Consider the following 26,953-nt stretch of genomic DNA (forward strand, 5'->3'; position numbering starts at 1 on the left):
CTATCCTAATCTGGTCCGATTTAAGCTCCTTGAAAGTTGAGTATGAAAAGAGGTGAAAAAAAAAATCGGAATCTATTTGATGACGTTAAGGACGAAAGAGCATAGAATATACTGCAAAAGATGCATAATGCAAAATCTTATGTGATGATTTCAGGGATTAGGGGATTTCCTTAGCCGAGTGGTTAGATCTGGTTTCGAATCCCGGTCGGTCCAGGATCTTTTCGTAATGGAAATTTCCTTGAATTCCCTGGGCATAGAGTATCATCGTACCTGCCACACGATATACGAATGCGAAAATGGCAACTTTGGCAAAGAGAGCTCTCAGTTAATAACTGTGGAAGTGCCTGTCGAACACTAAACTGAAAAGCAGGCTTTGTCCCAGTGAGGACGAAGAAAACGAAAATGTGACGATCTAAGTAAATTAACATTTTATCCATAATACCATCCTTGCTGAAACTTATCAATCCGAAAAAAGAGGTTAATATTACGTGCCCAAAATATCTACAGTATGGCCCATAAAAAAATGCGAAAATGGTTTGAACATGAATTCAGCATCCACAAGCCTTATTTTCATTGTTTTTGCTAGTGAATGTAATTTCTGATTATTGTAGTATATTCTGACATAACTTTGCTATCCAGGACAGTTGTTGTCATATTTTTCTTACTGTCCTAAATAATATAATAAAGCAAAGAAGTTCAAAGATTTTGGTCCGCCCAAAGCTTGAAACAGCGTCTGATTGTCGTATACTGTGGTGATAAACTTTCCACCTTCAAAAATCACACTTTATTGTTGAAAATTTTAGTTTGTTTGGTATCAGAGGATGGAGGAGTTCTTAGAGAACGTGTTTTTCATGATCACAATAAAATATTTTGCTAGGGTCATACTTTTGAGGGCATTTGCGTCTTAAAGGTTAGCTATGCCATTATTTTTTGTTAAAGTTGAATAAAAAATAAATACGGAGGCCTATAATAGATTTTTGAGGATGAAATTTGTTCTTTCGGTTAGAGACAACTTATATCAATACTAGCTCATAGGTTTTGAGCAAAACGGAGCCGCTTATCACTCTTATATAAAGGTTCAATCAAAGCTCTCCAAAATGAGCCGTTTTTTCGAACATATGTTTAAGTCTCCAATGACCCAGGTATGAACCAATTCTATCATTTGATATGGGCGTATGCTGAAGACAAGGCCTGTGAAGAATCTCATGCAATCGTTGATGTTTCCAATTCCTCTCTGGTAAGGTGAAAGTAACAGATAAAAATCATGTCCAAAGAGAAAAACTGAGTCTAAATAGATTAAACAATACAAGTAATAAATAATATTAATGTTTCATTCACATTTTGTATGTAAAAACTACCATAAAACATGATATGACGATTTTCGCATTTTTTATGGGCCATACTGTAGGAATTAGTATGCACATTAGATTACACACGTATAGTTCGAGACAAGTTGCATTAAATTTTATCGTTCAAAAAGTTCACCTTTGATTGCGCACAAAGCAATGATCGTTTCAACATTCTGTGCAACATGAAACGCACAGCACGCTTCTTCGGTTGGCTTCCAATAATGAATCAGCAACCGATTTAAAATTCAATCAGATATAACTTCTGTTTCCCAGGAAAAACAAACTCAAACTCATCATTTTGCAGTTAATATCTACAATCAAAGTGAACGGCTTGGGGAAGCTTCTCGCAGCCGCAATCAAAACCGAATCCAATCAAACCCCCACTTACTCGAATTAATATTTACTCACCGCAAGCGTTTAATAAACTGTTTAACCATGTTACGTCCAAAATCCGCATAAACCGAACGATTTATAACACCAGAAGAAAAAACGCAGCACAATCACACGCCGTCCAACTCAACGCGTTATTATTTCGCACCACGCGCTATCAATTTGGACCACCGCCACTACTTCTAACGCACCCCCGAGGTTTTCCACCACAAGTCTTAGAGCTACATCGAATGGCGATAGACGAAACAACGGTTATGAATGGCTTCTTTATGTTGATTGCTGGTGGTGATGATTTGCGTACTGAACCGAACCGAACCGAAAAACTAACCGCCAGGTGGTCGACTTTTCTGCCGCGCAACCGCAAGTTAGTCACTGCTGCTGACTGCTAACTACCGTTATTCGTCTAATTGTCCCATGTAACTTTTTGCCATTAAATAGTTAATTTTTATATTTAATTTTGGAAACACATACAAAATAATAAACTTTAATTACTATTACAAATTTAATAAATTTAATTAATGATTCCTCATACTATTGCAACGAATTCATTTAAATTTATCACTAAATTTGCCAACAGGAGCCATAAATGTGTTGAAAACTTCAAACGCGTTTTTCTTGGTTGCATATTTGGGAACATGGGACAATTATTCTTCTAACGGTAGGCGGCATTAAAATGTATCAAACGTTACGCACTTGCACTGGGAAAAGTGTCGGCCGTTAAACGGCTGGCGCCTTCATCGTGTTCCAATTGACGACTGCCGCTGCGGCCACCTCAATAGTGTGGTGGAGCCCAATTTCAATCAACGTCGAATTACGAACCGATTTTCTTTGTTTATAGCCCGCCGAGCTCTGAACGAACCGACGCAACGACAACGATGACGCTCCGGCAAATAAAACTATTGTTATGATGATTGAATAAATACGCGCGCGCACCTGTGCTGTTTGCCGTGGACGCACAGCAAACTTGCGACTTCGCGCGTTACTCACTCAAACGGTAATGATCGAGATCGCGATCGTGTCGTTGCCTCGGAGCCACCAGCATTGATCGAGTTACTAGCTATTCGCGCGCCATGGTCGGTAAATCATTCCTAAAGTGACGTGAGAGGATCGGTATTTTTTCGCTAATAAGCCGATGAGTGCGAATTTCGGGAAACGATGGCAAAAGTAACAATTAAAGAGGTTTTAGTATGGCAAGTAAATGGGGTCCTTTCTTACATACAAATTCATATTCTATCCCATAAGGTACCCCGGGGCAAGTGAGAATCCGGGGTAAGTGGGGCGTTTCGTCATAGCTCACTTAGGAAAAGTTTTTCATGGGGGTATTCTTCTAGAAAGTTGAAGATACAATGACAAGGAATGTATTTAGTACTAAACATATTGTTATTTTTATTACCATGTGGTTCACGTAACAGTTGTCAGTTCAGCGTCATTTTCAACTTGCATGACAAATTGTGACACGATTCACGTCTTGCATTGACTTGCAAAAAATAAATGTGTTTTAAATCGAATTTCCATCAGTAAGCTATAATTTTTAGTATTATTACAAGCTGCTAACGATAAACTAGTATTTTGTTTTCATTTCATATGAAATTTTCGATGGTCTATCTTACCCCAAAATATATTTGTACCTGGGGTAAGTGGGACCTATCAAAACAAAAACCAGAATCAAAACTTTTCGTACACGTTTCATCCATTTTGCTAGAGAGTAGCACTGAAACATTCAAACAAATGATTTTTATCAAAAAAGATCAACCTCAAATTACGTAATTTCATAAGAGAGAGAAGAAAAGTGTTATTATTCTTTATTTTTTAATTATTTTTTTATTTTTGAAATACGACTTCAAAATTGAACAAACACACAGCTAAAATTTGAAACGCATCATGAGAACGATTACCTTTCTATGATATCTGAACTTTATTTGTTATTTCTACCAAATTAAGTAGTGATGAAAAACAATTCCATCCCATAAGGTGGTTTTCTGCCATGCATATAAATAATAACAAAACATATTTATAATTTCATCAATTATTGATTGTTTATGTGCTACATTTTAATTAATAACTTATAAATGATATATTTTGAACATGTTTAATTCCTCTTTACGCTTTTATTAAGGAATTTTCAGTTAATATTAAATGTGAGGTGACATACTATTAAATAAACGGTTTTTCCTAAAACGTAACGTATTTTACGGTTGATCCCTTATGTTCATCAAATATGTACTTAAAATTAAAAATCTATGACTTATCAATCCTATTATTGTAATAGTTCACTTACTGATGTGGATTGACGCATGAAACTGGATGTGTCCCACTTGCCCCGCTTAGCAAGGTAACTGCGTCCATTGGCTCATTCTAAAACTTTCTTCCAAGGTTTTCACAATTTCGAAATTATTCGATTAGTTTCATTCACACACCAGCAAATATGTTGCCAAAACGTGATTGTGTAGTTGGACGTGAAAAATATTGACATTTGAAAATTTTATTGAACAATTTGTTTGAACTATCGTTTTTTTCGTTCCCACTTGCCCCGCGATACCTTATGTGAAGTCTATTATTCTGATGGATTCTCGCTAGAACGGTTTTGAGTTAAACATAATTTTTAAAAACATTGCTGAAAGCGGGAAATATTGAAACCGAATCAAAACCAATCCTGCAACACATCATATCGTCTCTTACCCTCTACCGACAGTATGATATTTTTTGCCATAAAAAATATTCGTTTTACTTTTTTGTTTTTTTTTTATATATTTTCCCAGCATTTTTTACAAGTTTTTGAAACGCTTTTCTTGACGGCATAATAGACCCCGAATGCTCATTAAAAGACCATAAAATGGCAATATTTTTCAGTTATCACCGACTAATTTTAAAGTTTCATGTTAAAATGACGTTGTCGAAATTAGTTTCGACAAATGGTCATTCGGACTGAAAGGGGGTTTTCCGTTCAATTAACCTCCGGAGCAATTTGTAGTTCACAGCTCTTTATTTGGGAGATTCATAAATTCCTGCATGAAATCGGGACTCATTTTAATTATAGGTTTACAATTCGTGTGTTCATAATAGTTTTAAGTATAAATTATAGTGTTAGGAATGGATAGTATAAGTTCATTTAAGTTTCAGTTATTTCATTAGGTTTGCATGTAATATAACTTACGTTTAATGCCCGTTTAAATCCGTAGTCTAGGGAGTCAGGAGATTTTGCAATTTTGTTCTAATAGCTGTAAGGATTCTTGTTTGTAATTTCGAAAAGATTCAATAGTTTGTAATGTCTTACCGGTATAAATTTAGGTGTATGCAAATATAGGTTATAGACACTCTGAGGTAGATTTTACGGTTGTAGGACATTTCCCAGAAAGCCAAACCCCAGAACGACATCCCCCAGAATGACGTTCCCCAGAATCCCATTCCTCAGAAAGGGACATTCCCCAGAATGGGACATTCCCCAGAATAGGACATTCCGAAGAATCGTTTTTATACGTTTTAGAAGAGTGGAGAACGATAATATTAGTTTTATTTTGTCGTTGAAAAAATGTTCCTACTGAATTTATTCGAGTTCCCAGAAGCTTCGAATATCGGACACAGGCGTCAATTCACCCACTATATTACACGGAAAAAAAGTAAGAGGTTGTGTCCGAGATACAACCGCCAAGTTGACGTTGGATAACGTTAGCTTCTTCTATTGGTTGTAGGACATTTCCCAGAAAGTCAAACCCCAGAACGACATTCCCCAGAATGACGTTCCCCAGAATGGGACATTTCCCAGAAATCCATTCCCCAGAATGGGACATTCCCCAGAAAACCATTCCCCAGAATAGGACATTCCCCAGAATGGGTTTTATACGTTTGTAAAAAGTGGAAAAAAAAAATGGTAGTTTAGTTTTTTTGTCGTTAAGAAATGTACCTACTGAATTGATTCTAATTCCCAGAAGCTTCGAATTCCGGACACAGACGTCAATTCACCCAAAATATTATGGGGACGGACCTGGTGTAGTGGTTAGAACACTCGCCTCTCACGCCGAGGACCTGGGATCGAATCCCATCCCCGACATAGTCACTTATGACGTAAAAAGTTATAGTGACGACTTCCTTCGGAAGGGAAGTAAAGCCGTTGGTCCCGAGATGAACTAGCCCAGGGCTGAAAATCTCGTTAATAAAGTCAAACCAACCAAACCAAAATATTATTTTGTCAAATTCATTATTATGGATTTCAAGCGAATAAAATCGGAATTGAGTTAAAAAATCTCTTTAACGGCGAGTGTTTGCTTCCTTTTTCTCAGGCAAACCATCTAAGCTGCCGTCCATAAATCACTTGGTCTTCTATGGAAGGGGGGGGGGGGGGGTGTGGCATACAAATTTCAAAAAGTTTGTACGGTCAAAAAATCACGAAGGGGGAAAGAGGTGGTTTTGTGGCTTCATCGGCAGACCCACCCATAATCTTAGAAGCAAAATGCTGTTTAAAAATTTTCTTAATTGTGTCTTAATTAATTTCATTATTGTGCTACTGTCGTTTCCCTGAATATCATTTCCCTAAATGCCACCTCTCCGAATGACCCGTTTCCCCGAATAGTGATGCAGTTCAAACAGGTGCAAGAATAGTCTTTAAGGACTGGGTGCTGAACTAGAATGAATAATTAGCAATTAAAAGAAGAAGATAATGTAGATTTGAACGTCATCCTCGACTAAATATATCTTGCCAAAAATGCCAATGATGGTGAAACTCGAAAGAACCGCCAATCAAGTGAAGAAGGGTGCATATTAGATGACCGGTTCGTTACCACCTCAAAACACAAAAGTTATGATAATTATAAGAGCTAAAAACTTTTCGGAAACTAGGCTATTCGGGGAAACGGGTTGTTCGGGGCACTGGCATTCTGGGAACTGGCGTTCGGGGAAACGATATTTGGGAAACCGACATTCGAGGAAAAGTAGCTCAACCGTTTAACATAAGCTGTTCCTACATATGCCATACTGTGTTTTATGATCAAACTTGATTCAAACTATTGTTTTTTTGTTTTCATAGTTATTCTTCCTTCTTTTAAAATTGGCTGTTCTTTCTAATTTTACTTTTAAAGGGAGATTGGTGTAGTGTAATATGTCACAAAGTAAATTAATGGAATTTGTTTTTCGGCTTTCATGGCATATTCTCCCTTCTTTTGAACATATGCTGTTCTTCCTAGGTTTATTGTCTAAATAATTAGGGATGGTACACATATTATGTCACGCTAAATTTTAACTTTTTCGACGAGAAAATCGTCAAAAAAAATAAAAATCGTCCAAATGGTTCGAATTACATTTCCGACCATAGGTGGTTAATTTTAAAGAATTTTTGATTTGAAAATTCTCCATTCAATAAATGAAAGACTGCAACAAACTGAAAGTCCTACCGTTAAAAATAAAAAAAAACAATACGAAAATGTTTTACCTATGAAAATTATGGTTTTCCTCGAATTTTCCAGTTAGATGCATTCACTTTTTACTGTTTACCATTTTCCTGGATTTGAACACCTCAAAGATCTCTTGTTATTTTTTTTCTGGGGAATGTCCCATTCTGGGGAATGGCGTTCTGGGAAATGTCATACAATCCTTCTATTTTCTGGCTTGAGACCGTCACGAACTTATGAAAGCTTTCTTCTGATAAAAATCCAATCAGTTTTCATACTATTTGTTGCAGGTCAATTCTGGCCTATTATAGACAATGTGTGTTATTATTTGGTTGGTTCGGGTAACACTTCAACACCGATAGAATCGGTCGATGGAAGAAGAAGCATGAGCGGTAACTCTTGCCTCCCAAACAAATATTCCGGTCGAACGTTAGGTCCACACATGATGCACTAAGATTGGTTGCTTTAGTGTGTTCCGAAGCCAGTTTGAGGTTGATGAGGTCCGCGAGTTCCATGTTCTCCTCCTTGCTCAAATAGATGTTAAAGTTGCCAATCACGATAATTGCCATGATCTCCTTTTGATACTTGCCTACGTTTAGACGTTTTCATCGCAATTCTTGAAATTAATAATTCATTATATTTTTAGATATTGCATTATTAAGAATTTTGCAAGCATATTCGGAATCAGGGGGCTCGTTTAAAAAAATAACAATAATCGCATTGACAAGTGATAAATGTCACTGCGAAATGGGATTCCCCGATTTTTTATTTAAAGGATGATTTTTAGCACTAAATTTGTTAGAATATTTTGGCACATGGGCCTAAGAGGCTGACCGTCGTACTTGTTTTCCTGCATTCAATTGTTTGGCATTTTCAGCATTATTGAAAACAGATAGGAAAAATGATCAATTTCACCCCAAATTACGGTACCGTAATCCGTGGTAACATTGATCAGCGGGGTAACATTGATCGGGATGACTCATCTTGTTAAACGTTCAAATAAAGATTTATTGATGAAACATTTTCGAACCATGAATGGTGCCTCTCTTTCGTATATTCATAAGCTAATGATAAATATGGTTTTTGCCAAAATTGCGTTTAGTTCATGCGCAAATTTGTCAACTTTTTGAAACAATGATTTCTATCATTTTCACTGACACTACCGAAAATTCATGTCTCACATGAGTTCTGCAGACGATGTGATCAAGGAAAATGCGGGTGTTACTAAAAATGGCATCGCCGAAAACGATTCCGTTGTCAAATCTTTCATAAGTTTATTCAATTAGGCAACATTAACTTATTACTATTACGAATGTAGAATTTCCTGAAGAAATTGCCTACTTTTAGGCGTATTCCGCGGTTCACGGTGTTTTTAATTTTGAAATAACTCAAAAAGTAAATGACTTGTAAGAGTTTGGTCTTCATATTCGGCTTCAGGGGCCCTGATTTTAGTAAGTAACGACATTTCCAATATTAGCGAACGTTGTTTAATTGGGTGATCAATGTTACCCCATATCAGCTGAATCAAAAAATCACTTGAAACATTTATTTAAACATGTTTAAATCTTTCAAAACAAAATAAAGTACATAGTTAGGAGCGGTGGGTGCCAGTACTTGTTTTAAAAATATAAAACTTGTAACATTTGTATTGTGAAATGAAAAATTTAAGAAAAACTAAAAAAAATGATCAATGTTACCCCGGATTACGGTACATGTAAACTTTAAAAATGTCAAAACCTTATAACAGCAAGAAAAATGTAATTTTCTATTAATAATAAGACATGCTTCGATATTTACCAAGTTTTCAATAGTTTAGTCATGATAATCAATAGTTTTCATTGTTGGAGTAGAAAGATTTCCAATCGATTGGTGCAAGAATCTTGAAAATGTATGCGGGCGTTAGTAAGTTATTAACAGTCAAAATCTAACCACTTTTCGTGACGCGAACGATTTTTCGTTTTTCGAAATTGTACCCAGTATGTTGCCGTAAGACGTTATCCAACGTCAAAATCTGTCCCTGGAATCATGAATATCCATGTTCATGGTCTGATTTTATATGGTAAAGAGTGCTATGAATATGCATAGTCATGATTTTGTGAATAATTTTCGTGGGTTCAGGAACACATTTTTACCCGTGTATTTGGTCAAAATCATTATTATGGATCTCAAGCAAATAAAATCAGAATGGAGTCCAAAAAACATTTTAAAAGGAGAATGTTTGCTTCCCTTTTCTCAGGCAAACCATCTAAGGGACCGTTTATAAACCACTTGGTCATCTATGGGGGTGCATGGTTTGGCCAAAGACCACGGCCCATACAAATTTCAAATGTTTGTTCAAACAAAAGACGAAAGAAGGGGGTAGGAGGGGGTTCAAAAATCCAAAATAAATGAGTGCGTGGTTCACCAACCAAAGTCTTAAGGTAAAAATACTGTTTAACAACATGATTGCGCAATTGCCGTTTCCCTGAATATCATTTTCCAGAATGCCAGCTCACCGAATGACCCATTTCCCCAAAAGGCATCCGAATGACTCGTTTCCCCAAAAAGGAATGCAGTTCTATATAGAATAGTCTTTAGGGACTGGGTGCTGAACTTGAAAGAATGATAAGCAATTAAAAGAAGATAATATAGATTATAAGGTTATCGACCAAATATGTAAGTACATCTCGCCAAAAAAGCCGATGATGGTGAAACTCGAAAGAATCGCAAATCAAGCAAAGAAGGGTGCATATCAGATGGCACGTTCGTTCACCTTCAAGGCAGTGTTATGACAGTTATGACAATTATACTGCCCATAACTGCAGGTCTGTCACATTCGACATTTTTGACAATTTCGACATTTTCAATCAACATACTCAAATCACTCTTGGAACTTTTGAGTTCTTGGCAATTTTAGTTTCGTCCCATACTGCCATAAAATGCACACTTGGTATTCCATTTACTCAATGCCTACTTTTGTCGAATTAGTGATGGTGTTGCGACTGGGAGGACAATTGTAATTTTATGGCTTTCTCAGTCTAATAAATTGAAACGGCTTGTTTGACTTAGCCAAACAAGCTGTTTCAATTTATTAGACTGAGAAAACCTTTTGTCAAATGTTACATATATGCAGTTATGGGCAGTATGAGAGCTAAAAACCTTTGGGGAAACTAGGTTATTCGAGGAAACAGAGTGTTCGGGGCACTGATATTATGGAAACTGGCGTTCGTGGAAACGAAATTCGAGGAATTGACATTCGGAGAAAAGTAGCACAACCGTTTAAAATAAGCTGCTCTGACTATGTTTTATGATCTAATTTGACCCAATATAGGATGTTTGTTTCGTTTTCATAGTTATTCTTCCTTCTTTCGAAATTGGCTGTTCTTTCTAACTGTATTTTTGAAGAGTGATTTATATTAGTCTAATATTCTTCATATGTACAAAATAGATTGATGGAATTTGTTTTTTTTTTGCTTTCATAGCATATTCTCCCTTCTTTTGAACATATGCTGTTCTTCCTAGGTTTATTGTCTTCGTATGTATGTAGATTAATGAATCACAATTACACTAGAAAATTTCTCTAGTTTTTTATAATTTCCTTTTACAGCAAAACTTAATAGCTACAAACTATCGTAGTATATATGCACTAGGGTGACTAGATACAATAAACTACTGTAAAAATTTGAACAAAACCCTTCAACTCTAAGGAGGGGCTAAACGAGCTTGAAGTTCCAGTTTTTCAGTTAAATGTATTCACTATTTACTATTTACCATTTACCTCGATTTTAACAGCCCAAAAAACTCTTATTATTTTTTTCTGGGGAATGTCCCATTCTGAGGAATGGATTTCTGGGGAATGTCCCATTCTGGGGAATGGCGTTCTGGGGAATGTCATTCTGGGGAACGTCATTCTGGGGAACGTCATTCTGGGAAATGCCGTACAATCGATTTTACACAGTAGATTTAGGCGCTTATTTTGAAGAATTCATCAGGTTAAGGCATGTAAATATTTTGGGAATTCAATTACCTCACTTCATTTGCACTTAGTTTAAATTATTTAAGAACTTTCATAGGATAACTATTTAATTTAGCTTAAGGTAGCATTAAGTATGATAGCGTGGTACACAAGAACTTATTGTTTTGCCTTTTACGCACGGTTGTGACAGGCAGTTGCTCTGTCACTCCAACCAGTGTCGCCAGAGCAGCAGACGCAGAGGTAATACAGGGGCGCAAACACAATGGGCGCGCGCTTTCCCTTAGGATAGCTCACAGACGTACTTCAATCATTCATGATGATACAAATCATATCGAACGTATATACGTAATATGTGCTTAGAAATTTGTGAAGTAAAAATCATCAATTTCACCAGCATAATTTGTAAACTGTCAAAGAATTTGGAATACCGTACCAGCTCAAAAAATAATACCGGCTATGTAGCACTGTGCTAATACCACCCAGTAATTTAACTCGTCGATATCACAATCAAATTAGAATAACTTCATGACTACTGGTTCGAGATATTTGGTGTATTCGAAGTAGTTTCTTTACACAGAAAGGCGCTTCTATGGTATTATAAATTTGATTATCAATCCATAAATGAGTGAGATATTTTTTTTCCATAAAATAAAATTCGAGATTTTAAGCTTTATTCGAAGTTGTGGAGTATATAACTACAGACAACTATTTCAAGAACACGAAATTTTTATAAATTCGTGGTATATTTTTTTTTTCATCAAGAAACTTCTTCGAAGGCATCAAATAACTAGAACATACAGTTTTGAAGTCGTTCTGTTTTGATCGAGAATCCGATTGATTAAATCACTGTTTGCGGATCGATGAAATATTTGATTTGGTCCCGGACTTTTTATAACGATTGAAAAAAGGAACTAATTTTTTGCATAAGATGGTCAATTTTTCTATGATTGAGGGTCTCTACATTTAAAAGCTGTGAAAATATAAATTCTTGCCTTTGCCCTCAATCTTCGGAATTTGAGACAAAACGGTATCAGTTCCGTGACAAAATAAAAAGTTGCTGGCTCCGTCAAAGTTGTACATTTACTAATAATAATACAGTCAACTCTCCAAAATTCGGTGTTCAAGGGGGGACCATCGACTTATTGAACTATTAAACACACCAACACAAAATTGCATAAAATCAAATCAACGAATTTCTGTATTCTCAACACTGTTATGATCACTGATGTGAATTAACAATATTATTTTTGTTGTTGTAGTTTTGATTTCGGTTTATTCTGCTTTTATTCTAATTTGTCATTCATCTGCATTTCTTTTAACCGTAATTTATTGGATATATAATAAATTTCGGTAGAATGTCATCCAAATATCGTCACGAAACCTAACTGTTTGTTAAATTATATATAATTCGATGCAAACTGCACTGCGTGCACCGTAAATAAAGGAATTTTTATTTCCCCGAAAGACGTGACTTTATTGCGAGACAATTGACGTTGACAAACACACACAGAAGTGTGTACGGAACACTTTGAAAATGATATTTAAATTTTGTCCCCATATTCAGCGGTGCATGACTCGGCGTCTCCGGCAAAATCGCACACATCTTATTCGCAAATCACAAGAAGCAAGCAGTGTGAATAAAGAGAGCAAGCAAATGCCACGCCAACAACAAGTCCATAAGTACACCTTATCACAGTGTGTCTGAAAACGTTACTAACGAAAGAAATTATAACTAAGTGGATAGAATCCGCGGCTACAAAGCAAAGCCATGCTGAAGGTGTTTGGGTTCGATTCCCGAACAGTACAGGTTCTTTTCTTAATGGAAATTTCTCTCATCGTACCTGCCACACGATATACGAATGCAAAAATGGCAACTTTGGCAAAGAAAACTCTCAGTTAATAACTTTGGAAGTGCTCATAAGAACACTAAGCTGAGAAGCAGGCTCTGTCCCGGTGAGGACGTAATGGCTGATTTCTCATCAACAACGGTTTCAGACACACCGCGAACACCATATACTTAGAGCAGGTATTAAATTGTAAATGGTACTCACATTCTTTGCGCATTCAACAAGTCTTGAAACGACGAACTCTGGTTCCGCTGCAGTGGAGGTCTTCGTCCACCAACTGATGCCAACTGCTGCTGAAGTTGCTGCTGCTGCTGATGGGTGATCCGTGGTGGAAGGCTCGCAAACTCGCTGCTGTCGTTGAGCAAATACTGGTGACTGGAGATACCGCCGCCACCGCCGAATCGATATGGATTCTGCTGAATGACACCACCGATGCCGAGGCCGCCGTTGCCACCCAGCTCCAGCGAGCCGCCAGCACTGCCGATAGGGGGCGGCAACTGAGTCGGCGAAAACAGTCCGGTGCTAAAAGGCGATGACGAGTTCGGCCCGTCAAGATAGTTCTGCGAAAGGGGGAAATGATCGGAATGGTGATTTTATTTGTTTAACCGTTTTGTCTTGGGCTGAAAGGAGTGGTCCAGATATTCGACTTTCTGTGGGGTATTGTGTGAGTCAATCATCGAGTAAATGCATTGCTCGACTTCGATATGAAAATACGAAAATTAATACTCCCGGAAGTTTTGAAAACTACCTACCTTATGTAATAAAACGATACTTTTCAGTAAAAAAATTTCTACTTATTGATCCTATTTCGATCTTTGTTTGGACCAGTTCCACGCTTTCTTTCGAGAGTTAAATGGATAATCTTGATAATTGCATCGGAGTGAGCTATCAGTTCGATGCTTTGAACAAATTGTCCGAACATCAAATCGAAGAAGCCACTAGCCCATGCTCTTTGATTAATGCGAGGTAACAAAGGGTGCCGCCTATCGTGATTAGTAGTTCCGAATTTGGAGGATTTAGGCATAAGAACTTGAACTCCATAATGCAAACCCCAGACGCTCAGACGATTTGACCAACATTTTGACGTTCTTCCAAAAATTTATCCACAGATTCACCAAGAAGTTGGCATTCTGCCAGAGATTCCTTCAAAGATTCCTTTGCTAGTTATTCAGAATTACCTCCACTGATTTCTTTAAAGATCAATCCAAAAAAAAAGTCAAGTGATTTCTTCAGTAATTTTTCAGAGCTTAAAGATTAAACTCGAAAAAAATGCTACATTTTGTATTATGTGTAACTTTTTATCGCATGGGTAAAAATTATTCAAATTTTGGGTAATACTGGTTTAGAGTGTTGTGTTTATGTGTGCAAAAGTTCGCGATCTGTCAAGTAGGTTTCACGATGCATTCGAAACAAAAAGAGCTACGCCAGCAAATCTTGGGCGCGGTGATTGGTAATCCTGATCAGTCGGACAGATGGATCAGCAAAAGGATTGGAATCCACCATTCCACCGTGTCCCGCGTAGTGAAGATGTTCCAGAAGACGAAGACCATCGAGCGGCGCGCTGGAAGCGACCGAAAACCGAAAACGGAATACCCAGAGAAGGCGCGGAAGATTAGGCAGTACTTTAAGAATAACCCGAACCTTTCCACCCGAGACGTAACCAAAAAGGTCAATTTGTCAAAGTGGTTCTTCCAGCAGACCATGAAGCGGCCTGGGCTTTGTGTTTTTAAGGTCAGGAAGGCGCCAAACTGGACTGACAAGCAAACCATGGTGACCAAATTGCGTGCGCGGCAGCTGTATCGTGAATGGCTGGTCGTCATGGACGACGAGACATACATCTAAGTGGACACCAAAAAAATGCCCGGGCTCGAGTTTTTCGTCGGTACCTACGTCTCGCATGGAGGATCCGGATGAGAATTATCCGATTTTGGTGATCATTTTTGTGTGTCTCATATTTTGCGAGGCCAGTCTCTACTCCAAGGCTGCTTCCAAGAATTTCTCCAGAGATTACTCTAACAATTTCTTAAAAGATTCCTTCAGGAATTCCTCAAGAAGTTAGTTCCATGCATTATTCAGGAATCACATCATGAAGTCTTTCAGGTACTTCTCGAGAAATTCATCACCAGAAATTTCCCCACAAATTTCACCAGAACTTCCTTCAGGGGAAGAGTCCTCCTTAAATTCCACCAGGAGTTGCTTCAGAAATCCCAAAAGGATTCAGCGATTCTTCATTGTGATTTTTCTACAAAGTCCTCCAAGGATATAATCAAAAACTTCCCAAGGGAAATCCCTTCGGTGATTCATCCAATGCTTCCTTCATGAATTCCATAAAAAATCCTCTAAAAATTTATTAAGGAATTCCTTCAGCGAAACTTCAGGAATTTCTAAACCGATTCTATAAGGATTCTTTTCTTGCAATTTCACCAGGAATTCCTCTAGAAATTCTTAAAAAGATTGCACAACGAATTCCTCCCAAGAAATTAATACAGAAACTCCTCAAAAAATTACACCAGGAATTGTTCCTATCAAGGAACTTCTGATGGAATCTCTGGAAAAAATTCTGATGGAATTGCTAGAGGAACTCCTGATAGAATCCCTGGAGAAATACTAGGTGTAATCTAAAATAAAACTCTTGATGGATCCCCTAGATGAACTCCTGATGCAAAGGTACTCCTGATAGAATCCTTACAGGAACTTCTGATGGAATCCTTGTACCATTCTTGATGGAATCAGAGGAGGAACTCCTGATGGAATCCCTGGACGGATTCATGGTGAAATCTCTGAAGGAACCTATGATGGAATTCCTAGATAGAAACCCCTGGGGAACTCCAGGTTGGATCTCTGGAATGGAATGGAATATCAGGAGAATCTTCTGATGGAATTGCTAGAGTAGCTTCTGATGGAATTCCTGGAGGAATTTCCGATCAGACTCCTGATGGAACTCGTGATGGAATTTCTGGAGGAACTCCTGGTTTAATCTTTGCAGGAACTCCTGATACTCCTCTGGAGAAATTCTAGGTGGAATCTCTGAAAAAACTCTTGATGGAATCCCTAGAAGAACTCCTGATGAATTCCCCAGAAGAACTCCTTGTTTCGGATCGGTAGGAGAAACACGCTCTTTTAGCAGCAATTGTAGCTTTAAAGCTGTAATTATTAAGGATTTTAGTTTCAATTAATCATTTTTACATCTAAATACATTTTCGTGCTTATCTCGACGCTACCGAAACTACTCGATTTTCTTGATGCACTTTACTGTGTGCCACTAATATAATTCCTAGGTATAACAAATTCATTACTTTTATTGTTCGATTAAGATTAGGTTATATTGCATGTCTTACTTGTAAGAAAATTGTTGACGGAATATATTCAACGCCGTATTCTTCCGTACTGTAATTTTTCGTTCTAGGAACTATAATAAATTTAGGAATAATAAAACTTTTGAAACCTTTTAGAATATTAAATTTACCTTTACTTGAAGCAAATTGCAAATTTAAGACTGTATTATAGTTTTTTTTCAACTGCCGACGCTAGTCCAACCAAATTTTTCTGTCAACAGCTTCTATTTTGCCATCTCATCATACGTTGACGTTTCTTCATTCTACGTCAAACGTTCTGCTGTGGGTGATACGGAACTCACAAGGACGTTACTGAATTCGATTGCCCTGTGGTTCTTCCACATTCTCCCGCCCGTGAAGTTCCGGAGAACCTTCAATATCTTGGTCCTTGCGGTTGACCTGCACGTCCAACAGTGCCAGCTTTACGGCCGGTCGAATGAGAACTCCATCACTTGTCTGAACCTTTGCGCTCCTAACTTGACCATCCTTTCCGTTGAACACTTCGATGATGCGGCCTCTCAGCCATCCATTCCGTTTGTTCACGTCGACTACAATTACTACGTCTCCTGGTGCTAGTGGCTTGGTCGGCTGGAACCATTTAGTCCGCCTGCTTAATGTAGGCAAGTACTCGCGAACCCATCTCTTCCAGAATTGATCCGATAGATACTGGGAGAGTTTCCAGCCGTCCCTTAGAGTCGAACCTTCCACTGTAAACGCTGTCCTTGGTTGAACAATCCCTTGAGTGCCGTAAAGAATGAAATGGTTCGGCGTCAGTGCTTCTTGGTCTGCACTGTCGAGCGGAATGTAGGTCAATGGTCTAGAGTTGACGACTGCTTCGGCTTCTAGTAATACTGTCTCCAGAACTTCATCGTTAGGGTGGCGAGAGTGTTCAGCCACGGCCGCTATTGCAGCCTTGACGGAGCGGACCATCCGCTCCCAACATCCGCCCATGTGAGGCGCAGATGGTGGATTGAAATGCCACGTAGTCTTGGCGTTTGTAAAGGTTACTGCACAATGCTCGTGTATGGCCTGAATCTGTTCCAATAGCAAATTACTGGCTCCTTTAAAGCAAGTGGCGTTGTCTGAGTAGAAAGCTGCTGGGGCCCCTCTGCGACTCACAAATCGACGAACTGCCATCACGCAAGACTGAGTCGTTAGACTATGCACGGTTTCTAGATGCACTGCACGGATAGTAAGGCATGTGAACAATGCCACCCAACGCTTTACCAAACTACGACCCTGTTTCACCATGATTGGGCCGAAGTAGTCAACGCCGGTATAACTAAATGCACGGATGTGCGAAGTAAGCCGAACTACTGGAAGTGCTGCCATCATTGGTGCCTGAGGAGCAGCCTTCTTGACACGGCAATGTTGGCAATCACTAGCGACTCGCTTGATGACCTGGCGCAACTGTGGAATCCTGAAGCGCTGCCGAAGTTCGTTGAAGACAGTGTCGTTATACATATGCAAGAAACGTCGATGATAGCTGTCAACCAGGAGACGAGTCATCACATGATCCTTTGGTAGAATTACCGGGTATTTTGTTTCAAATGAAATCGATGGAGAGTTAGAGATCCTGCTATTCATTCTGATCACTCCTACATCGTCCATAAAAGGAGATTCCTGATACAGCACACTACTTTTATCTAGCAGCATTGGTGCTTCGCTCGGATACTGTTGGTTATGTTTGAGCATAATATATTCGTCGGGGTAGACATGGGATTGAGTCTGACGCCACAGAAAATTTTCGGCGTGTAACTGTTCATCGCTTGTCAGCTCTCCGAGGAACTTTCGCCCACGGAACCTTTGCGCCGCTCGATGCACGTAGGCTGTCGTCCGCAACAACCGATACCAGTTGGAAAACCTGTTAACGTTGATGGTTTGCGGAGGTAGCTTCTGGTGGGTATGAAAAACCACGCGCATTTCTTCGTCAGTCTTCCAGTTCTTCCCGACCTGTATTGGCCATTCCGACATCGGCTTATAAAGGAAAGATTCACCAATATACCAACGACAGTTTGCTTCAAAGTTTGGTCCATTTCCCCATTTTGTGGCGTCATCAGCAACATTCTGCTTCGAAGGAACGTGATACCACTCATCTAAACTGGAGTTGTTTAGGATTTCGCCTACTCGGAATGCTACGAAGGGATGATATCGTCGGCTATCGGATTTGATCCAGGCGAGAGCTGTTGCGGAATCTGTCCAAAAGTAGCGCTTTTCGATAGTTACACTGAAAATATATATTGTTTTATATTACGAAATCGTTCATTTGAAATACGAAATTATTCGTTGTTTTCTGCAACGAAACAGTTTCGTAAAATGTATGCAACCAGCTTCGTAATAAAATTCAAGCTCCAAAGCAAAACAAACAATGATTGTTATAATGTACTAAACATTTCGTAATCGAAATTCGTTTGTTTCGTAATAAGCACGAACATTTATACGCAATGTACGAATCATTCGTAAACAGAGCTAGAGCTTTAGTGCATTGAACGAAATGGGTTCGTACATTTCACAAAATATGCAATTTGCTGGGATGTAAACAGCATTTTCTTTTTGCCTACAGTGACTCTACTTCATATTCGTACAGGGTACATTAAATAAAGTTGGTAAATTTTGATCAAAAGATATATTTAATTTAAAATACTTACTCAATAAAGGAGGTTTATTATTGATGAAATATTTCACAGTCGATGGATCATTTGATAGCTTTTAAACAACTTGATGTGAAAACAGTGAACTGTACGCATATGTATTAGAGTCATTGTGTTATAATTTTTGGATTTTCTCCACTTGCAATTCGGTCTACTTGGGCGTTCTTTATTAGGGCCACGGTATTCCTGCGGGTTCCACGATTTAGGCGACGATTGGCACAGTTGTGCATCAGCAAAGCCCACTTCATGTGCAAAAGCTGGTTTACATCCACTCCGCGGTAGTTGAATTTGCGGAACTTGCGCTTCTTCTTACCTCCCTCGGCTTCGGTCGTGTCATATTTGTCATGCGGTATGTTACGAAATGTGTCTACGAAACTATTTCGTTGCAGAAAACAACGAATGATTTCGTAGATTAAACGATCAGTTTCGTAATACTAAACAATTCTCGATTACTTTTTCAAGTGAACGTAGGTAACTTTCACACGGTTTGGAGAAGAAAAATAATTGGGATTTAATAAAACATTATTTCTATCTCTCATTTTCCCACAAAACCCTGATGATAAAATGATACCTACATCGTTTATGTTTTCAATTACTTACGGCATTATTGTAGCATACACTAAGGTCCAGAAAACTGGTTTTCTGGTTCCAGCCTTTTCAATTCTAATATCTCATTAAAGTAGTCTATGAACGACTTTTAGAGCTTCGAAAATGAGTAATTTGGTAAATGAGGGAACTTGCTGTCTCTAAAAAATAGATATAAACAATTTTTTTAGTATGAAAAACTTTATATCTATTATAAATGTACTGATCTGAATAACATTATTGTATTATTTATGTATTGTGTTTTTTTTTTTTGAAAGGGTTTCGATCTGCAGTAGCTTTAAAAAAAAAAAACAGCAGAAAACAAAAGTCATTGACGTTGTTTCCAAAGTATCATCACAGATGTTCGATGATGCTTTGTAAAAATCACATTCTTAAAAATAATGAAAATTCCTGTAAACGTCATTCTGTCATTCGTGTCCTTGAAGATGTATTGAACAAAAAATACTATTTTACATGTTAAAGGACACGAAAACGATCTAAAAAAAATACACGGCATAACGTGAAATCTTGAAAGACTTACTTTAAGGGGAAAGACGGGGTAAGACCGCCCGCCTAAGCAATTTAATTCATATGTCGAAATCAAGAATCAATAAATCCTTTTTCGACGCAGCATGTCTTTTTTGAAGCCTTAAGCGAAGTATGTTCTTCAACAGAAAAGTAATCGCCTACCTGGATGCGTGGGAAATTTCTTGCAAGAAATGCTCAAGAAAAGCATTTTCCTTTGATCGCAGTATGCAGTTGAAAAGAAATATCAATTCAAATGGAGCTCACTGTAGGAAATTTCTCGACCATTTCTTGGGCGTAAATTTTTACTTTTCTTGAGCGAAACAGCATACCTAGCTATAGGCATGATAAAAAATATCACAGGTGTTGTATTTGTAAAAATATTTTTTTTCCTGAAGCTTATGTCTTATCACGATTATTTTTAGCGACGGGGTAAAACTGCCCACCCACGGGGTAAAAGCGACACGATTTTTGTACACAATTTTGCGAAAAAATATATCAGTTCCCTGTGATTCTAAAAAATATAATGTTTTGTGAATTCCACATTGCTTAACGGGGATATTGAACTATTTTTGGGGTTATTAACTCAAATAACTTAGATATATACTTATCATCACCTTGAAACACTCATATTTTGAAAAAATATGCGTAATTGGTTTGTATTTTTATACCCTTTCACCTTATATTCTATACCCTACACCCTTTCACTTTGTATTGTACCGTCATTTCGGGTGAAATTGATCACTTTTCACGGTTTTTCTTGTCTGATTTCTATAATGTTGACAATGCCAAACAACTTAATACAGGAAAACAAGTATGAAGGTGAGCCTCATTGACTCAAGTATCGAGATTTTCTATCAAATGTAATTTTAGTGCTAAAAAATATGTCTAAAATAAAAAATCAGGAGATCTCATTTCGGGGTAAAATTGATCACTTATCAATGCCATTATTGTTAGTTCTCAAAACAACTTTACTGAATAAATATGAGCTCCCTGAATCCGAATATGGTTTCCAAATTCCTAACAATACAATATTTATAGAAATAATGAATGTTTAAATTTCAAGAATAACGCAGAAAACGCCTAAATGTATGCAATTTCCTAAGGAATTTCCTGATATATACCAGAAACTCAATTATTTCAACCAAATGAACGAATTGGTACGAGTTTTGGTTATGAAATCTAGTTTGGGGATATATCTTAAGTATCCTCACAAACTTTCAGGATTATACTATGTCCAAATCCTTGTCTAGAACTAGAAGCTTATTGATGTTTGTCTACATTGCACCGTACAAGATTTTGAAATTTTACATTATTTTAATAGAAATGATCCTTTTTTAACGCAAAAAACTTCACAACACACAATTTGGACATACTTACGACAAACAACGTTCATTCACTGCACAGCACATTGATATTTGTGCTCCATTAGGAAGAAATAAAATCGAGTGACACAGAGATCAATTTCACCCTACTGATCAATTTCACCCGAATTTACGGTATACCCTTTCACCGTCACGTATAACATCACAAAATATCACTTATGAAGTGTTTTTTGTTACATAATTTTTTTCTATGTTTTATACGTTGTACATTGGTGAAAGAATTGGGAGCTACCCCGTTTGGCATAAAGTCATTTGGCATAAAGCCATTTGGCATAAAGTCGTTTGGCATGAAAGAAAAGACATTATAAATTTAAATAGTTCTACTTAAAAGAAGATCTGATGATAAAAAAAGGGAAAATCGTCGATGAAAATGTTAGTTGTCATAACGCCAACGTAGGAAAGAAGGCAAAATTTTCAATGAAAATGTTATTAGTTACAATGCAAATCACTAGTTTAACAACGTAATGAAAAAGAACAGCCTATGACCAAAAGAAGAGAAAATCATATATGAGAATGTTAGCAATGGTAACGCCAGAAACATAGCAATTCACTTTTCAATGATTATGCCAAATGTCCATTATGCCAAATGACTATTATGCCAAACGACCGTTATGCCAAATTATTTTATGCCAAACGGCTTTATGCTAAATGACTTTATGCCAAATGGCGTTCCCCCAAAGAATTGGGTTTATTCAACGAGTTGCGTGAGGTGCGAATTGTCGGTCTCGTATAGTGAGGTGACAATTCTCGACTCGAGTAAAATGATTCGCCGTGTAAATGAAATGAAGAGTCATTTCACTCGAGTCAAGAATGCGACACCGACAATTCTCAGCGGGATGACTCATCTCGTAAAAATTTCGTATAATTATTTATTGGTAGAACATTTCCAAATCATGAATGGTGCTTCGCTTTCTCATATTCATGAGCTAATGAAAGTGACGATTTTAACAGAAATTGCGTTAACCTTTTGCGTAAATTTGTCAACTTTTCGAAACAATGATTTCAATGGTTAAGGATGACACTACCGAACAGTCATGTCTCACATAAGTTCTGCAAACGATATAAACAAGAAAAACAAGAAATGGTATCGGATTCAGGGGCCATGATTCAAGTAAGTAATGACATTTTTGATATTACCGAACGTTGTTTACTTAGGTGATCAATGTTACCCCATATCAGCTTAATCGAAAAGTCGCTCAAACATTTTTTAAACATGCTTAAATCTTTCAAAAAAAAAAAAAAAAAAACAAAATACATTATACAGTCACGAGCTATGGGTGGCAGTACTGGTTTTAAACATATAAAATTGGCAGCATTTGCATTTTACAACGAAATATTCAATAAAATGATTAATGTTACCCCGGATTACGGTAGCTAGGTATGCCTGAATTTAAAGTCATGACGTTCATTTTACATGATAATTCCAAATTATGTTATAAGACATCGAGATTTTGTAATACATCTAGAGAAGCATAAATTTCAGTCATATTTGGGATTAGATTGTAAAAATTAAAAGTAATAGGATTTACGTCACCCGTAAATCTTTGTGTTTTGTTTTGATTCCGTTGAGATTCCGAAATATCATTATTATACTGAAAAGTGGAATTGGTTCAGAGTGGAATCTAAGTTTGTTTACTCTTCTGAATTACGGTTGTTTGAAAAAGTATTCGAGAATTTTCATGAAGTGCGAGAAGTGTGAGTGAAAGACAAACACAAAAAATACAAAAACGCACATCTACGAATTGTATATCGTACATCTTACGATTATTTCGTAAAGTTACTGAATCGCGAAATTCTGTCAAGTACAAATAATTCGTACAATGAATAAAAATAGCGTTATATGTACGAAATCTTGTTTTACGAAATGGATTTTGGGTAAAATACGAAGAGATGTTTTCAGTGTAGATCCAGCGCTGACTGAACAGTTTCCATCATACGGCATCCAATAACGCAAGCTTGAAGTTCAAGACGAGGAATAGATAGCGGCTTCAAGGGGGCTACCTTTGTTTTCGCAGCAACGAGAACACAGCGGACAACTCCGTCTTGTACTATGCGTAGATAAGCCGCACACGCATAAGCGACTTCGCTTGCGTCTACAAATATGTGCAATTGTATGGTGCTGGGTATTCTGCTGTCTGATTCCCCGAAGAAACAACGTGGAACTTCGACTTCTTCCAGACGTCCTAAAAGGCCGATCCAATTATTCCACATCCCTTGCAGTTCTAAGGGAATATCATCGTCCCACTCCGTGCCCGATCTCCAGATATGCTGCATTAGAATCTTACCATGCACAATAAAATGTGCAATGAATCCGTAGGGATCGAAAAGCGACATCACCAGTCGCAGAACTTGTCGCTTGGTCGGCGTAACTCCCTGCACCAGAACTTTATTCAAGTCTTCTTTAAACGTAACATCGAAGGTGAACAAATCTTCGGTGGACTTCCAAACCATCCCTAGTATACGCTCAACGTGCGATGAACCATCCAAATCGAGCGACTTCTTCTGCAAGCAATCCTTTTCTCCCAACTGCCTCAGGACTTCTGGTGAGTTCGACAAAAAGTTGCGTATTTCGAACCCACCTAACGCATGCACGTGCTTCACTTCGTTCACCAGCTGTACTGCTTCTTCGGTGGTGTCTACGCTGTCGAGATAGTCGTCCACATAATGCGCTTTGATTATTGCTTCTGCTGCCCTCGGAAACTGTGGCTGGAACTCTTGTGCGTTTTTGTTTTTAACAAATTGGGAGGAACAGGGTGAACAGGTGGCACCAAATGTTGCAACGTCCATGACATAGATTTGTGGGAGTTCCTTGTGACTTTCACGGAATAAAAATCGTTGTGCCTGTTTGTCCTGTGGTATGATCCGGATTTGGTGAAACATTTCGCGGATGTCTCCACATATCGCGACTGATCTCTGTCTAAATCTTATAAGAACAGCGAAAAGCGATGTTAACATATCCGGTCCCTTTAGAAGCATGTCGTTCAGAGACAGCCCATGCACTCGTGCAGCAGCGTCCCAGATTAATCGCACTTTCTGAGGCTTTTTTGGATTTTTCACAACCCCCAGGGGTAGATACCATGTACGATTCGCATCGGTTAGTTCCATTTCCTCCTGGGTTATTTTATGCGCGTACCCTTTCGTCTCGTATTCCCGCATCAGAGATATAACTCTCGTCCTTAACTCGTGGTCTTTATCGAGTCGTTTTTCTAACGACTGAAGCCTACGCAAGGCTAGTGGATAGCTGTCTGGAAACACGGGATTGTCGTATTTCCAGAGTAATCCGGTTTCAAAGCCTTCTCCAGTTCTGCGTGTTGTCTGCTCCAGAATCCGACGGGCTCGATTATCGTCTGCAGACTCGATTGGAGTAGCCACTGCTGCTTCTTCGACCGCAAAATACTTCTTCATCAGATCGTGCAACTCACGATTATCTGCCTGTTCCTCCACTGTGTGAACGTATAACCTTTCGACTGTCACGGAGTTACCAGCTTGCTTCCCATACACGCACCAGCCCAGTCGAGTCTTAACTGCCACTGGTTCGCTCGATCCGCCCTCCCTCACTTTTAATGCCGTAAGCAGCTGCGCATGTTCGATGCCGATGATTAGTCTTGGGACTGCTTCGTCGTAACTGCTCAGCGGGAGGCCCCGTAGATGTGGGTAGATCTTCTGTAGTTCATCGTAATGGAATGTCTGCCCTTGTAACTGAAGTTTTTGCACTGTACGCACGTTGCTTAACTGGTATTGATTTTTGTGTCCTGTCCCGGATATTTTTACTGTTATTCGTTGTGACCCCTTTTCCTCACGGGAGATGTTGCTCGTCCACCCAAGCCAAAGGGGTTCAACTGGTCCCGTGACATCCAGATCAGCCGCCAATCCAGCTTCCATTAGTGTAGTTTGACAGCCATCGTCAAGAAAGGCATACGTATCCACCTGCTTCCCATTTACTTCAAGAGTCACTGGTAGATACCGGAAAAGGCAGTAGTTCAACGTTGAATGATGATTCTGTTGAACGACGTTCACACCGCTCGACGGTGTCCTACTTTCGGGTGCATTCTGACGAGTCACGACATCTGCAGCGCGTGAGTGCAGCAGCGCATTATGACGTAGTCGACAGCCCTCTACTCCGCACTCCTTCCCTGAACGACACGGCCACTTACGATGTGGAATCAAACATATTCTGCACAAACCCTTCGAACGAATGGCTTTCCACCTTCCATCCACGTCCAAAGCCTTGAACTGCGGACATGCGGCTACCTCATGGCCTTCATTCGAACAGTAGCAACATGATCTTTTCAATTTGTCGATCTCCGGTACACATTTGATAGTATCCAAAGTTCTCGTGGTCGCCTGACTGCCTCTTGCTTCTGCATGAACATACAGCTTCTGCTTGTCTTTCCCTGCTAGATTTGGTCTTGACTGTTGAACGTCCGAAGGGAGAGTCACGTCTGACGCTGTATTGACTAGCTCAGTCATGAACTCTCCGAATGTCGCCAGGTTGACATCCACTTGCGAACGCTTGAACCACGACCATTGCATCTTCAATTGTGACGGAAGTTTTTCCACCAACTCGTGAAGAAGCATTGGATTACGAAGATGGTCCGAAAGTTGAGCCACGTACATATGATCGACCAAATTCCGTACCGCCATTCCGAATGTGATTACTGACTGTAAATTCTCCGTTCTCGGTGGTGGCACGCTTCGCAATCTCCTTAAAAGGGTGTGGATGAGTACTTCCGGTCTTCCATACAGCATGCGTAACGTTTCCATTACATGCGGCACCGATTCCGGTATCAACAAACGGCTCTTAACTGACTCTAAAGCATGTCCTTTCAGACAGCGTTGAAGTCTCGCTAGGTTCTCCGCATCTGTGAACCCACAAGCCGCCGTTGAGTTGTAGAAGGAGCTAGAAAACAATGGCCAGTCTTGTGGATCACCAGAGAAGTTCGGCAGTTCACGGGGCATTATCTGTCTCGCTGCTAGCTGTACACTACTAGGTGCAGGCTGATACACTGTACCCATGGGTGATGAACAAAACTGTTGTAAACTTGGCTGTGTTTGTCCGAAATGCGATGAAATCGTCGTCACGTTGGTGATCGGCACTCGTTGAGTCGCATCCAAAACTGGAACAGCTGTTGACGATGACGGTAAAGGCACACTCGCGTATGATACAGCGGAACTAAGCGGCAGTACTCCCGGCATTGAATTCACATTTGCTGTCGACAAAGGAATCGCACTTTGCGAGCCCGGTGGCACGTTTGACAGTATTTGACTGGTAGGCGCATACCCAATTTGTGGACCAAATAAAGCATGGGGTTTTGAAGAAACTGTTTGAGGAAGCTGACCAGAGAAAGTAACTTTCGTGTCAGCGAATGACTGTTTGGCTCTCAAACTTTCTAGATTGTTACATACTTGTGGGACTTGGGGTGACGCATGGAGGGGAAATGACTGTATATTCCCACCCGCGGTTACTAACTGAGTCGATGCTAGAGTACTGATCCCATAATTGTCTCTACTAGTGTCTTTAAGATACGAAAAGGCTCCTAATTGTTGTGG

General features: G+C 38.8%; 1 protein-coding gene across 4 annotated transcripts in view; it reads right to left on the reverse strand.

The window, feature by feature from the left end:
* The window catches only part of LOC5566499 (putative uncharacterized protein DDB_G0285119), a 107,836-nt gene that overhangs the window by 21,146 nt on the left and 59,737 nt on the right, over positions 1–26,953 (reverse strand). For all 4 annotated transcript variants that reach the window (XM_021840449.1, XM_021840460.1, XM_021840439.1 and 1 more), the window contains exon 4: positions 13,127–13,482. In XM_021840449.1, the coding sequence (XP_021696141.1) occupies positions 13,127–13,482 (356 nt within the window). The remainder of the gene's footprint in view (positions 1–13,126; positions 13,483–26,953) is intronic.

The sequence above is a fragment of the Aedes aegypti genome, chromosome 1 (assembly GCF_002204515.2).
Source record: "Aedes aegypti strain LVP_AGWG chromosome 1, AaegL5.0 Primary Assembly, whole genome shotgun sequence".
NCBI lineage: Eukaryota > Metazoa > Arthropoda > Insecta > Diptera > Culicidae > Aedes > Aedes aegypti.